The sequence below is a fragment of the Carlito syrichta genome, unplaced genomic scaffold (genome assembly GCF_000164805.1).
Source record: "Carlito syrichta isolate Samal-C Ts95f unplaced genomic scaffold, Tarsius_syrichta-2.0.1 Scaffold303652, whole genome shotgun sequence".
In the NCBI taxonomy this organism is placed as follows: domain Eukaryota; kingdom Metazoa; phylum Chordata; class Mammalia; order Primates; family Tarsiidae; genus Carlito; species Carlito syrichta.
In genome coordinates, this window is record NW_007247748.1 from 97,066 (window position 1) to 112,145 (window position 15,080).

Sequence of the window (15,080 nt, forward strand, 5' to 3'; positions counted from 1 at the left end):
TGGTCTTGTACTGAAGAATTATGAGCATTTACTATGATTTTAAGGATGCAATTAATTCAACTTTCTGTATCTTGAGTTTACAGGAAAAAAAGACAAGTGTTGGAAACATTGGGTTATTATATCTCAAAGTTAAAAGAATTGGCACCATATTATTCAATAGTTATTCACTTTGTAAGCAGATTTATTCTGAGCAAAATGATGGAATATCACATTAAACTGATGCTATTAACTTGAAAAAAAAAAAAAAAAAATAATGACCATTCTCCTTTTTCTGTTTATAAGCCATTCAGAGAATAAGTTCAGTAATATATTTTAAAAATTTAACAATTATATAACAAAACTCTTTTATCTGATCCTCATAACTCTATGGATGAGAAGCTACGTGTCACTTTACTTCCCATTTTACAGATAAGGAAACTGAATTTCAGGGATGTAATTTGTTCCAAGTCATACAGCAGAGCTATAGTTCAAACATGGCCTGACATCATATCTAAACTAACACTTTTCCTTCTTACATCACATCACTGGCCACAGATAATACTATAAATGACCCAAAAGATATAAGACACAAAGATATGCTGAAATTCTTACCTTCAGTTATTGATAGCTCATCTTGAAATGTTTCAGCAAAAGTAATGTTTTGTAGTACACTATGTTCTGGAAGTATCTGTTTTATAACCCCTGGTTTATGCAACAGGGCTCTGCCAGGAGAGATTTTTATTCAGAAGTGATTTTATATATAAAATTACTTTCATTAAATTTTCATTAATGTATTTGGCAAATCCCACTACCAGCATGATACATTAGTACATAGATCTCAAATCTAAAAGAAAACCTATTTTGGAAGTTCACTTAAAAGTTATACATGGTAGTAAAATTATCAATTTCAGTTAAATATTAACATCAAAACAAGAATTCCTAATATAAGAGCAAAAAAAAAGTAAAATTAGAGTCCTTTCAGGTCTTACATTTTCGTTTTTTTGTGATAATTTGGTCAGAGCTAGACATTTGTCTCAGGAAAAAAAAAAAGACGGGCTAAAAAAATAAGACTCAGAAGAAAATATTTAATTTACTACATAACTATGTATATGTGGTCACTTCCAGAGAATCTTTGAGGTGATAAAATTGAAATATAAATTTCTCTATACTATTCAGATTTTCACAAGGTAAATCTCATTACGGTAATTTTACGGCAAAGAGGAACTCTCTTCTGAGAGGCAGAAAGAAGAATATCAGAGTATCTGGAAGTCTGATTTCTCCAAATGTCAGTTTCTATTTCTAAAATAATTAAGAAACAAAACCAGGTTCAAAGGTGAGCTCTTCACATTTGGTCTGCTCTAACATCATGTAGCTAGTCATCATCAAATTCCCTCTTTTTAAACATTCCAATGACCCTTAATAAATTAAAAACAAAACAATTTCCCAAATTCTGTAACAGAATAAAATGCAAAGGAGCCAAAGGGTCAGAAGAAGTAAACACTGGTATATTCACCTATGCACCTACGCCCCTATTTTGAATGACTTCTTACTAACAGATGAAATGTCATGAGCTTCACTTATATTCAAGTCTTCTAATCTAGCAAATTAAATTTTATAATAAAAGAATCCAGAATTCAACACATAAAAAATGTAACTTATGTTTAAATCACACCTAAAATTCAAATCAATATCCTACATTTGTGAACAGTTCAGCATCTTAAGCTAAATTTAAATTAGATGTATCAGATTTTATGGAAGTGCATGCTTTAAGTAGCTACAAGTTAAACATCCTAGACATTTCTAAAATACAACTTGATCTCTTCAAATTCACAGCATTCCCAGAAATATCCCAAATTAGCAGGTGTGTTTATGCAATATAATCTTTCAGCAGTTCTTAAACCTTTTCTGAAATTGATCTCTTGTTACTCGTTATATCCTCAAGAGTGCATTAAAAATACAGTCCAATGATGAAGTACGATGCTCCTACAGAGTAAACATACGTCTAGAAAAGAAGGCACATTCTAAGGGAATATAGCAGATGAGTTTCCTACAGTTATTTTCCTTCACATCATGGTGGATTATCAGCCACACAAATTCTATCATGATTTTTCACCTACTAGCTCATTAATAAATAATAAAACATGTTATAAAAATTCCAAATCCCAAACCATTGAAGACTTCACTATTTCACTGAATGGTTCCCACTATTGTCTAAGACAGGTAATCTACCTTCGATACTGCTGTCTTGAAATTTCATCTCCACCAAAGAAGTATATAGTTGACAGTTCTGTTGCAGTTTTATAATTGCTCTCTCTGTCTGATGGATTATATATTAAAGTAACATCCTGATGCCAAGAAAAAAAAATCAGGAGTAAATAGTATATATTTTTCTTAAGTCATTTCGTTTTGAAATAAACAGTTTCATGAGCATTCACTATAGACACAAGTGCATATGTATGGCATTTCTAAGATGACCGGGTAAGCACTTCCACTACTACATTATTTTCAAATATTATTTTAGCTCGTGACCATAAAATACATAATTATTAATTTAATCTAAAAACAAGCTCATGTTTTTCATTCAGAGACTTTTATACTTACTTCTTGTGTTCTTTCCTTGAGCACAAATTTATCTGGAAAAATTCTCAATACTTTAGGATCCAGCAAAACTTTCTTCTGCGAATCCTTAAAACCTACTGCTTTAACAAAAGCTGCTCGAGAGCCAGTGTTGCGGACAGAAAACATAATTTTACTTTCTTTGCCTGGTATTAAGCCATTCATTGTTACCATGTAACTGTCAGATAATTTTTTAACACCTTCCAAAATAAGATTACTTGCTCCTCCATATCCAGACAAAGGTATCTAAAAGAATATATACATCCAAAATTATTTTTATGTAAGCAGAAAGACAATTATAGTCAAAAGAAAATACAGAAAGAGCTAATACAATTAAAAATTTTAATGTTTGTATACTTTGACTAGTAGTTACTCTATTTCCAGTCCAGTAGTATATGAAACATTTTGTCTTAAGGGAAAAACAAACCAAAGAGCTGTAAAACTATATACCTTCTGATATGCTAAGAATAAAAAGATTACTATAGATATGCTTTAAAAGCTTTTAGAATAAAATATGGTAACGTAATTCATTTTGAAATGCATTTTTAGAAAGATGAACTAATGGACAGTTAGATATGCGGGAAAAGAAATATAGTAAAATGTTAAAGTAGAATTTCAGTGATGGGGCCTATGGGTGTTTACTGTATCATTCTGTCAACTTCTCAGTAATTTAAAAAATCTTCACAATAAAATGCTGGGGGAGGGGAATTGATTATCATATAACCCTCTTAGTGTTTGGTTTAGCCATCATCAGAGAGAAGCACGCAAAAGGGACTCCACAGAAGACAAAGACTCCAACAACTCTTCAAGGACAGACATACTGGCAATGGGGGAAGCAGCAGACTGGAGCCAGGCTTTGGGATGCCATCTGCTACTGCTTCCATAAGGCTCAGCCCTTCCCAGGAGCAAGGGCTCACAGAATACATTCCATAAATAAGAAGGTAAGGAAAATATTTGTCCTGTTAGAAATTTTCCATTCTCTTTAAAATGCACATCTTTAAAAATTACCTTGCATTCCTAATTACACATTGAATATATTCAAAATGTTTGGGACCAGAAGTGTTTTGGATTTTGGAATAGTTGCATTATACCAGTTGACCATTCCTAATAAAAAAAAAGTATGAAATCTGAAATGCTTCAATGAACATTTCCTTTGAATGCCATATTGACACTTAAAATGTTTCTCATTTTGGAGCATTATGGATTACAAATGTACGGGTTAGGGAACTCAACTTGTATTAATATAGGTTCCAAAGAATCCCTTATAAACTTGAAAACACCAGTAACTTATTTTGAGTTGTACTACATGCTTTAACATTTTTAAAAATTAAAGTTATGCTCCTCATCAGTTTGCATTGACTTGCCTTTTAGTATAAATAGCATTTCAAAGGGGTTCAGATCTAAAGCTCCCACATATCCTACCTCATTTTAAGTGACCTCTGGTAGTTTTAACAGTCAAAACATATTAATTTTGTTGCTTACCACAGAAACATACAAGTAAACTTTATGTATGAAACAAAATAGAAAATAATAGGGAAAAGGTAACTCTGAAAACACACAAGTATTCTTCCTATGTTTTCAAAGTCTAAGGAATTACAAACTACTACTGAGAAAAAGGTTTAAAAAAACCACATGATTACAGAAAACAAATCTGACTAATACCAGTATTCCAAACATTAAGCAGGAAAAACTACTGCTCTTAATCTCAGCACTGTCGAAATTGTGAGCTATATCATTTCTTGTGGTAGGGTTTCCTGTCCTGTGATTTTTCTGATGTTTAGTAGCATACCTGGCCTCTACCCATGAGGTGCCAGTAGCACTCTTATCCTGCTTCCAGTTACAACAAGGAAAAACATTTCCAGACACTGTCAAGTGTCCCCTGGGGGTAACACAAGCTGCAAACCGTGGTTCTAGATGACTACAAAACACAGAGCTATTATTAGCACCCTGGAGACTACACAACAGACAATTTGGGATCTACATTCAGACAGCCTGAATCTGAACATGGGCCCACCACTGACTAGCATGTAAGATGCATGGCCAATGCATCTCTCTTTTTCCACAAGAAGAAAGCAGCATTATCTCAGAAGGTTGTTTTGAAGATGAAAATGTGATAATCCACTATCTTCATCTGTCTTTGCTGCTATAAGAGAATACTACAAACTGGGCAATTTATAAATTCTCAGAGTTCTGGAGGCTGGATGTTCAAGATCATGGTGCTGGCACCTGTTGAGGACTGCTCTCTGCTTCCAAAATTGCGCCTCGAATCCTGTGTGCTCCAGAGGAGAGGAACACTGTGTCCTCACGTGTCAGAGGGCAAGGGCCAGACAAACTTCCTCCCTCAAATTCTTTCTAAGGGCATTAATCTATTCATGAGTGCAGAACTCTCATGACCTAAACACCTCCCCAAAACCCCACCTCCCATCACTGCTGCACTGGGGAGTAAGTTTGCAACACATGAATTTTGGGAACACATTCAGACTACAGCATCCACAAAGTGATTAAGAGTAGTGCCTGGCACAGACTCAGTATGCCACCAATAATAAATACATTTTTATTGCAGTATCATCATGCTTTATGGTATTCAAAGCTCAGATCATTTCATTTGTTCCTCAGAATCAAATTGGGAGGCTGGGATAGCAAACAGCTGCAGTTCACAGATTGAGACAGTGACGTGACAGATCCAAGATGAGTGTAAGTACAAGAGATGGGGCAGGTTCCCTGGATTCTCTCATCCCTAGTGTTAAGAGCTTTTCCACCACTCTGCCAAGCTACTTTATCTTTACAAAGATTTAGCAATGTGAATAGTCTGAGTCTTCCTGTGAAATAAGTCACATGCATCTACGACCCACAAGCGAACCCTACCCAGCCCACCTCTGTGAGAAGGCGAGGTGGTCACCTACAAAGGTAGAAATATCACTAGGATCCTAGTTTGTCTCAGGAGAATGTCAAGCACGAACTTCTACTGGTTGACTGGCAAATCAAATGGTTTTACCCTATCAGAGATTTATTATTTCTCTAGAGATTCTTCCTTAAGAATAACCTCAAAATCTTGGCTAGTAAACCAGAATCTAATCAGAATATTCAGGAAATCTGAAAGATACAGCCCACTTAGTCCCCTCCACAAATCAAGCTTTATCCTTACATGAAACCAGATCACCAGAGAGTGCTGCATCCCTGTGCATGAGTGCTGTGGCACTGTGTCCTGGGTTCACAGGAAAGGATGCCGGTTGTGGAAATACCACTTACATCTTTAAACAACATTGCCCACCACAGTTCATGGGGCCAATCAAGTGACTTCACAGAAAACATGTCAAGCTCCAGTGTCAAATAAAGCTAAATTTGCCATAATATCTAACTTTTTAAACTTCTTTTACATATTGCTAATCTTGTAATTTATCCCATTCTTTGACAGTAGGAAATAGAACTAAAATTTTAGTCCCAGCCCCACCACCAAACTGTGCAGTTGTAAGGTATGCACTTTTATGTAGCTTGAATTTAATTTGACTACTTTGCCCTTATTCCTTTCTCCAATGATTTAACATTTTTCTCTCTAATTCTCTGAATGTATCTATATAAATGGCTTAAAATCCTTTTTAAAAATTACAGAAAGGAATCAACAAACAAAAAGGTAAACAATTAAAAAAACAAAAACAAACAAAAAAACCCCTCTCGTCTTGTATCCCTAGCATCTGAAAACAGAGTCTTGCAAATTCTGTCAATAGATACTTGCTGTACTATCTTGCTGGTGTATCCCCCAAAATTCGTATGTTAAAACCCAATCCCCAGTGTGCTAGTACTAAGAGGTGGGAGGTGGGCCCTTTGGAAGTCATTAAATCATGAGGACTCTGACCTCATGCGTGGGATTAGGCCCTCATGAAAGAGGCTGCAGGCAGTACTTTTGTCCCTTCCACTGTGTGAGGACAAAATAAGAAGGCACTGAAACTGCTGGTGCCTTGATCTTGAACTTCCCAACTTCCAGAACTGTGAGCAAAAAATTTCAGTTATTATAAATCACCCAGTCTGTGGTATTTGGGTATAGCAGACTAAAAGGATTAAGACAATATTTTTGCTAAATTGAAATAATAAAATTTACTCGGACAGTATCTTGAGCAGCTCTATGTAAATGTACCCGAAAATGTGTTCCTGAAAAGTAGAGTACATTTCAAAATTCTCAAAGTAAAATGAAACTTAAGAGCATTAGAAGAGATTGTTACTCATAGGAATACTATGCTGGCTGCTTTTATAACTTAACGATTCTACAAAGCATATAACTACTCCCTAACTTGTTTGTAAATCTAGATAACCACATATTTTCAATTTTATAAAGCAGAATACATATAATTTATCAACATTAAACCAATAGTTACAGTATGTCGTAAATTCCAGAGGAGGGAAAAAACAATAAAATTATCTTACCGTGAACTTAATGCCTGGTTGTGATCGATTTCCAAGTTGCTTGATTTCTAGTTTAGCCAACATACAGGACAATCGAGTAGGTGCAAATAATACAGAAATGACAGAGTCTTCTTTTGGGTGAATTCTGATCTCATAGTTACTAGTCAATCGTTCTTCTGAACCAAAAGTGTTCCGAAGCTACAATTTAAAAACAATCATTGCATAAGACAAAGGAGTAGTGCAAATAAAACATGCCATTAATACAAACTCTTAAAAGATAACAACACAGAATGGCATATGCATATGCGAGTGTTCTGGACCCAGACGAAACAGAAGACAGAACAAGAGACCACTCTACAAACCTGAAAGCAGTCTTGATCTTGTCCTCTAATAAGAAGTCGTAAATGTTGGGCTGTAGATGTAGAATTGTTTCTTAAAACTAGTTTCTGAAGCCTACAAAAAATTACACATTTTAAATATGGTTTTCCTAGATGGATATTGCTATACTTATAAAAAAAAAACTGATTAAAACCAACCACAATGTCTAAAAATGGACTGATTCCATAGGCCATCTCAGCAACCTGGAATTCTCTCTCCATGATCCTGGAACTCCATGTTCCTGAAAATGCAGGGTCAAGACTAGCCTTACCAGTGAGGCTTTTTGGTTTAATCTTTCTCTAGCTATAGGTCTACAGCGGATCTTATTTTTATACAGGGTGGTATTAACTTAATGACAATAATTAATAATTAAATAATTAAGTCATTAAGTTAATACCACACATAACTGGTATACCTAGCTTAATTAAGCAAGCTTTCAAGGAAGCAAGGGGTCCTAGGCTTAGAGGCTCATGGTAATGAAGTAGTCTTTTTATTAAATAGTATGCTGAACTAAGCCTACTTTTAAAAAGCTACAATCCAAGTAGAATGGACATATAAATGGCAGCTGACTGACAGAATTCACTTCAGTCATTGAAACCATATGAATCCTCTCTTCATTGGAGAATAGAGAATACATGAGTAAATCTCTATTTTATTCAAAATTGTAAGATTAGCAGCTAACAAGTTATTTAAGTTGTGGTCTGTGCCTCATCCACTTTGTGTTAAAATAGAAAAACTGATCTTCGGCTATTGGTGCCTCTGGGAAAAGCCCTCCACAGGCACAAGGAGTGGGAAGACTTACTGGAAAGAAATGACAGTTTATAAAGCTATTATTTTTATTATTAATATCAGTAGTAGTAGTAGTAGTAAATTTGTGAAGAACTGTGGTTATTGTTTTCAAGTAGTAGAGTTATCAAGTGGCAGTGAGAGAGGAGCGTTTCTGTAGTCATGCCATTAGTTAAATGAACCATAGTGCTCAGAAGTTAAGAATAAGTTAGTTATTGCTTGAATGAAGTACAACTGTTCCTGCCACAGACATTGGAGAGATGTTTCTTCCATAGGTCTTTTTAATGACAAATCTGTATAATACAGTTATAGTAAATACTATATCCCATTTCCTAGGCTGCACCCTCGTCCTTGGGTGCCTCAGTGTGGTCTAAGCACAGTGTATAGAGAGCACTTCTCTAAATTTTGCTAAAGTCATGTGGTTGTTTGAGCTAACTTAGATCACTTTGAAGGATGGATGACTGAGTATTCTTCATGCAGCTCTCTCTAAATATGTCTCTCAGTGAGCTTTGAAAAATACTGAGTAGTAGTGAGTTTGAGGTAATAATCCCTCTTCAGTATGCTTTTAGTCAAAAGAGTCATGTGGCTTTCACAGCCAATTGAAATGGAATTGGAATTGGAATATATGCTAAAGGGAAAGGCTGAATAAGGGCACACACGTCTACCTAGAAGGCTTTTCCAGTTCTGTACAACTTAGTCTGAACAGTGTGTGTATGACAAAAATTTTCTCCAAACACTGATCTGTGGTCTGCTCTAATACATGTACAAATAGTGGACTATTTGTCAGTCTTTGACACTTACTGTGTTCTACTGAGAGGGACACCTCCCCAAGACAGAAACTGTTTGTTGGACAAAATCAATGGAATATCTGAGCAGCAAGGTCTCGGTGGCAGAGGTTTACTTCCTGAAGAAATAACTTCACCTTTTAACACTACTTCATACTGAGGTCCAAATGGCTGCACAAATATTTTCAGGATCCTAATAAAAAAAGAAGTCTGAATTGAATGTCCTGTACTCAATTCTTTGGCAACTATTTCCTACGTGCTTCTTTTGTCCAAAAGACTGAGCTAGGAGCTGCAAATATGACAACAGTTCTACCCTTAGAGCTTATACTCAGAGCAGAATACAGAAAAGGAAAATGGTGATCACAAATACCATCTACACGGATGGATATGAGAAGTCATGGTGCTTTTTATGAGAGGTTTGGGAAGAATCAAAGAAAGCTTCCCGGGAGAAGTGAGCCGAGGGAAGTTGAGGGCAAGCATTCCAAGCACATTCTGACTAGTGCAGGCCAGACTCTTCTATTCTTGTGAAAGCCCGTAAGAGTAGACTGAGCATATGAAAGCATTCTGTAACCCAAGCAGAGGGATAAGCCATGAGTATCTCAGGAGAGTGTACTTTATTTTTTTATTTTTATTTTTATTTTTTTTGAGTTGGAGTCTCACTCTGTTGCCCAGACTGGAGTGCAATGGCTGTTCCCGGCCACCGCAGCCTCGACCTGCTGGGCTCCGGCACTCCTGCCTCAGCCTTCCAAGTAGCTGGAACTACAGGCGCACGCTACCACGCCCGGCTAATTTTTTAATTTTATTGTAGAGATGAGGTCTCACCAAGTTGCCCAGGCGGGTCTTGAACCCACGGGCTCAGGCAATTCACTCACCTCAGCCTCCCAAGGCGCGGGATTACAGGCTGAGCCACCGAGCCTGGCTAGGAGAGTGTACTTTAAGCTAGGCTTATGCAAGCAAGCTCGAACACTAATGATAATGGTGTTCTGACTATAAGATGATATTCACTCATGATCTGGGTGCCAAAAAGTCATCGGCCTAGAAAAGGGGTAGGGAAAAGGATTTTAACAGCAGACAAGGTCAACCAATGGCTTCTGGGAGAAAGAGAAACAGTTAGTGAGAAACACCAAAACTGATGTTTTGCTATCTAACTTTATCAGAATGTACTTGAAAATAATGATTTCTTAACTGCAATTCAGCTGGTTAAAAGGACATTTTTAGAAACAAAAAGAAGAGTAGCTCACACCTGTAATATAAGTGCTTTGGGAGGCCAGTGTGAGAGAATCGCTTGAAGCCATAAGTTTTGTTTTGTTTTTGTTTTGAGTCTCACTCTGTCGCCCAGGCTGGAGTGCAGTGGCATGCTCACGGCCACCCCAGTGTTGACCTGCTGGGCTCAGGCGATCCTTCTGCCTCAGCCTTCCAAGTAGCTGGAACCACAGGCGTGCACTATCATGCCCAGCTAATTTTTTGATATATTGTATAGACGAAGTCTCACCAAGTTGCCCAGGCTGGTCTCAAACCCCTGGGCTCAGGCAATTCTCTTGCCTTGACCTCTCAAAGTTCTGGGATTACAGACCTGAGCCATTGCACCCGGCTGAAGTCAGAAGTTTAAGGCCAGTCTGGGCAACTCAGCAAGACTCCATCTCTACAAAACATTAAAATAAAAAATAGCCAGGTGGGTGGTACACACCTGAAGTCCTTTGTAGCTACTCTAGGAGGCAGAGGAGGGAGGATCACTTGAGCCCAGGGGTTCAAGTAAGGTATGACTATGCCACTATACTTCAGCCTGGGTGAAAAAGAAAAGAAAAAGAAAAACCACTGAAGCTAAACGAAGAAGGTTAAGCAGAGCTGTACCATTTATTAAGTAAAGTAATATATGTACATCATCATTCCTGCTGTAGATTTTGGAGCACATCTAAGTTTTGAGATATGAGTAAAAACGTGCTTTACAAGCATTTTTATGTTACCTTTCCTCACAGGCTTTGGGATCCTTTGGAGTAAATGAAACTATAACGTCATGTTCTTCTCCAGGTTTAAGGAAGAGATTTTCTGGATTCACTGAAAAGTGACTTCCTTGTTCTGGGACCTAAATAGTTACATCATCATAATTAAATGCCAACTTACAAAAATGTGGCTTTCACTCAGTTACTCTTATCTTAAGTGCCTTTCTCCCTGTCTATCACTATCTCAACTTAATCTATTCTCTTGGATCAAGTACCTTTTTCCTCTTCCTTCTCCATAACAAACCTATCTCCCATCTCACCCAATTCCTAGTCACTAACACTCTCTCACTCACCTATAGGTCTCAGAAATAATGTCTACACGTGTAGATCACTCTTCCCCAATTCTATGTAGCTGCTGGGTGACATACAAATTTTTCAGAAACGAATCTAGAACTTGTTTCTTACATTCAAGACATTAGACTTTGAAGTACCACAGAGTATATTCCATACTTGGTATAACACCCAGTGTCTTAAAAACTGTCAGCAATTCTTTCATCTGATCCTCAAGGCATTCTGACAGGGCAGGCAGCACAGCAGGCTTCAGAAGGTGAGGAACTCAAAATCTGAGGAAAGACTATTTTATAGCACTCTGATAAAAATTCTTACCTTGATATCTAAATATACTTCAATATTCCCAGCATTTTTCAAAGGTAAGTGCTGCTTTGTTGAGGAAGCCACACTGGTCAACAAATGCATCGTCTAGAGGATAGGGCAAGACAGATATTTTAAAAACTGTTACAAATAAAGTGAAATCAACTTGAATACAAAACACTAACAGCACAAAGGAGAGTTGAGGGTACCTGCAAGTCCCTTGGAGCATGTATCCTAGCTATTCCGGCTCTTGCTCGGAGGCCAATACTTCTAAGAACGGGTGTAGGGTTTGGGCTGTCGAGTTCTATATCGACTCTTGCCAAGAATTCTTCTGCTGACTCTAAAATTTCTATAAAAGTTCATTCTCTTAGTTCAGAGACCAGAGAGTTATTTAATGTTAAATGCCATCAGCAGCCCAACACAATGCCCTTAAGGTCAAAAAGAAAATTAAGCAAGAAAATTTTTTTTAAAGAACAAAAAGAAGAATACAAATGAGTAGAGAGAAAGGCATAATAAAGGAGATGATCAACTAAGAGGAAATGTCCCTGAAGGTTTTCTGTGGCACTGGGTGAGGTTACATAGAATTGAGCCAAAACAGCATAAAATACTTGACAAATTATATGAAGTATTCTTATTCACTAAAAGACAGGAAATAAACATCAAATTGGTAGTTTATTTAGCTATAGAGTAAAGCAATTCTCACAAAATGTAAACATACCTGAAGAACCAATTTGTTTCCTTGGACTATGGAAAAGAACCCAAATCATCAGAAACTCTGGATCCTAAAAATAAAACGCTTGTAAATGTAGAGCAGTATTGTGATTGAAATCTTAATGAAAGAAAAGCAGTTTGGAAAACTGACTTCCTCTTTAATTCTAAACCAGTCCCGTAACCCCTTCTACCTGTCCATCATAACTGGCAGGCATCATGTGATTGGTGACAGAAGATCCTGCCCGCTGAGCAATCACATCAGCAAAAGGAACAGCTTTCACAGAAGCGCCAACAGGTTCCTTGGAAAATGTGAAACGGCGCCAGGCTACGGCATTCTGTTCAGAGACAGAAGAAGCCGCATTAGTAAAGCCCTTAATATAATGTTAAATTGCTTAACAAAAAAACGCACCTTCGTAAGATCAACGTAGTCTGTAAACAGTTTCCTACTGTATTATTAGTACTTACTGCATTAATAATCAGTCTGACTGGCACGATGGCATGTGTTCTGTTTAGCAGTTTTAGTGGGAGACCTTTCCAGCCTCCATAAGTCAAGTCACCAAAATCAAGAACATCTTTCTTTTCTGTTTCTACCTAGTTGAGGGGGAAAAAGGTCAACCATAAATTTCTATATAAAATAAATAAATAAAAGAGGAGACTGATTTATAAAGAGCAATATATTAATAAATAGCACAACTTATGCTCACATCACTGCCTTTCCTAGCCATAAATTAAGAGTCAGCATTAAACTTACTTAAGTTTTCTCAGCTATTTTACAACTGTTTATTTTCTACAAAAATAAATGTGAAATTATTTGTTTGAGGTAGTCGATGTACCCAAATATATTATGGAATTAAGTTGCTGCTATTCCAAAAAGACTATTAGATCTTAAAATGAACTGGTAATTGTATAAAATATATAAATCTCCTTTCAATGAGTTCTTCTGTTAGAATAATCACTGATCATGAATATTTTGGCATTTTCAAATTTAATCTGAATTCTTAACAATACTGAAAATGCTTAAAATGATATCAAAATAGACATATCAAAAGTTTAACACAAGTGCTACTATCATGGCAGATTGAATTCTTTAAACATGGAAGATGAATCTAACACATGCTTGACAACATAGGACCCCCCTCAACCCAGGATAGCAAAATTCATGATGTGCCTAATATAAAGGGTGTATTTGCACGTAGCCTATACATACCCTCCCTTATACTTTAAATTATCTCTAGATTAGCTATAATACCTAATACAATGTAAATGTTATGATGATAGTTTTTAAACTGTCTTGCTCAGGGAATAATGAGAAAAAAGTTCTACATATGCAGTACAAATGCATTCATTCATTTTTTTCCTGAATATTTCTGATTTGAGATTGGTTGAATCCAAGGATGCGGAATCCACAGATACAGAGGGCTGACTGTATCAACACACATACACACAATTTTTTTTGTTGCTACAGTCAAACACAACATAAAGGGAAATCAAAGTGGGAGCTGACTTTCATGGTGGCTCGTGAAAGTCTGGGGTTCAGATCTGTTCCAAGATGGTAGCGCTTTAATGCTCTCCAGGGAACAGAAGATGTGACTCCAAGCTTGTTGTGGGCAGAGTGAGGCTGGAATGGAATTTGCAATCTATGCATAAAGCCCTGAATTTCCAAGAAGTGTCCTTTCTAAAAATGAGAGGGGAACTGGAAAAACTCTGTGCACATATCTGTAGAGACAAGGAACCTGTCCAGGAATGGACAGCCTAGAAGATTATTTGCAAGCATGTGAAAGCCTGGGCCTCAGCCATTCCAGGTATGGGAGCCCAAGCTAAAATCACTAATGCTTTCAGTGCCTCCAGTATTTATGCAAACTACTCTCTGGGGATGTGCCCAAAGACCAGGACATATGGGATTCCTAAAGCAAAAAGCAGCCTCGATAAATTGTGAGATCACATTAAAATTTTTAAAATGTCAATAAACTAGAAACCACATGAAGAAAATCAGGAAGACGCAGCAAAAGTAACTAGTGGAATCATTAGTACCCCAAAACTAGACATCTAAAATAAACTATAAAATAAGTTGGCCGGGCGTGGGGGGGCTCAAGTCTGTAATCCCAGTACTTTGGGAGGCTGAGGTGAGAGGATTGCCTGAGCTCAGGGGTTCAAGACCAGCCTGGGCAACTTGGCGAGGCCTTGTCTCTACAATAAACCAAAAAATAAGCCAGGTGTGGTAATGTGAACCTATAGTTTCAACTACTTGGAAGGCTGAAGCGGAAGGATCACCTGAGCCCAGCAGGTCAAGGCTGCGGTGGCCATGAACATGCCATTGCACTCCAGCCTGGGCAACAGAGTGAGATACTGACTCAAACAAAAAAAGTTCACTTTAAATTCGGATAACAGAGTTGGTAACAGAGGAAAAAGCAGAAGATTCATGAAACAATGATGAGCAAAAAAATGTACAAATACCTTGATCAATCTGGTAAAAATTGTAATATTGGGATTTTAAAAACTGGAACTAAAGGATTACTCAAAAGCCGAGCTTGGTGGTTCAGCCTGTAATCCCGCACTTTGGGAGGCTGATGTGAGTAGATTGCCTGAGCCCGCAGGTTCGAGACCCACCTGGGCAACTTGGCGAGACCTCATCTCTACGATAAAATCAAAAAATTAGCCGAGCGTGGTAGCTAGCGCACACCTGTAGTTCCAGCTACTTGGAAGGCTGAGGCAGAAGGATCGCCGGAGCCCAGCAGGTCGAGGCTGTGGTGGCCAGGAGCATGCTCCTGCACTCCAGTCTGAGTGACAGAGTGAGACTCCAACTCAAAAAAAAAAAAAAAAAGTATGTTTGAGACAA

General features: G+C 37.3%; 1 protein-coding gene across 1 annotated transcript in view; it reads right to left on the reverse strand.

Moving 5' to 3' along the window:
* CEP192 (centrosomal protein 192) overlaps window positions 1–15,080 on the reverse strand; it is a 131,654-nt gene that overhangs the window by 35,769 nt on the left and 80,805 nt on the right. The window contains exons 22-33 of the mRNA XM_008058924.1: window positions 12,710–12,835; window positions 12,436–12,579; window positions 12,252–12,315; window positions 11,743–11,882; window positions 11,549–11,641; window positions 10,907–11,025; window positions 8,959–9,135; window positions 7,356–7,446; window positions 7,015–7,191; window positions 2,581–2,841; window positions 2,209–2,324; window positions 592–701 (exon numbers count right to left, since the gene is read on the reverse strand). Of these exons, the coding sequence (XP_008057115.1) occupies window positions 592–701; window positions 2,209–2,324; window positions 2,581–2,841; window positions 7,015–7,191; window positions 7,356–7,446; window positions 8,959–9,135; window positions 10,907–11,025; window positions 11,549–11,641; window positions 11,743–11,882; window positions 12,252–12,315; window positions 12,436–12,579; window positions 12,710–12,835 (1,618 nt within the window). The remainder of the gene's footprint in view (window positions 1–591; window positions 702–2,208; window positions 2,325–2,580; window positions 2,842–7,014; window positions 7,192–7,355; window positions 7,447–8,958; window positions 9,136–10,906; window positions 11,026–11,548; window positions 11,642–11,742; window positions 11,883–12,251; window positions 12,316–12,435; window positions 12,580–12,709; window positions 12,836–15,080) is intronic.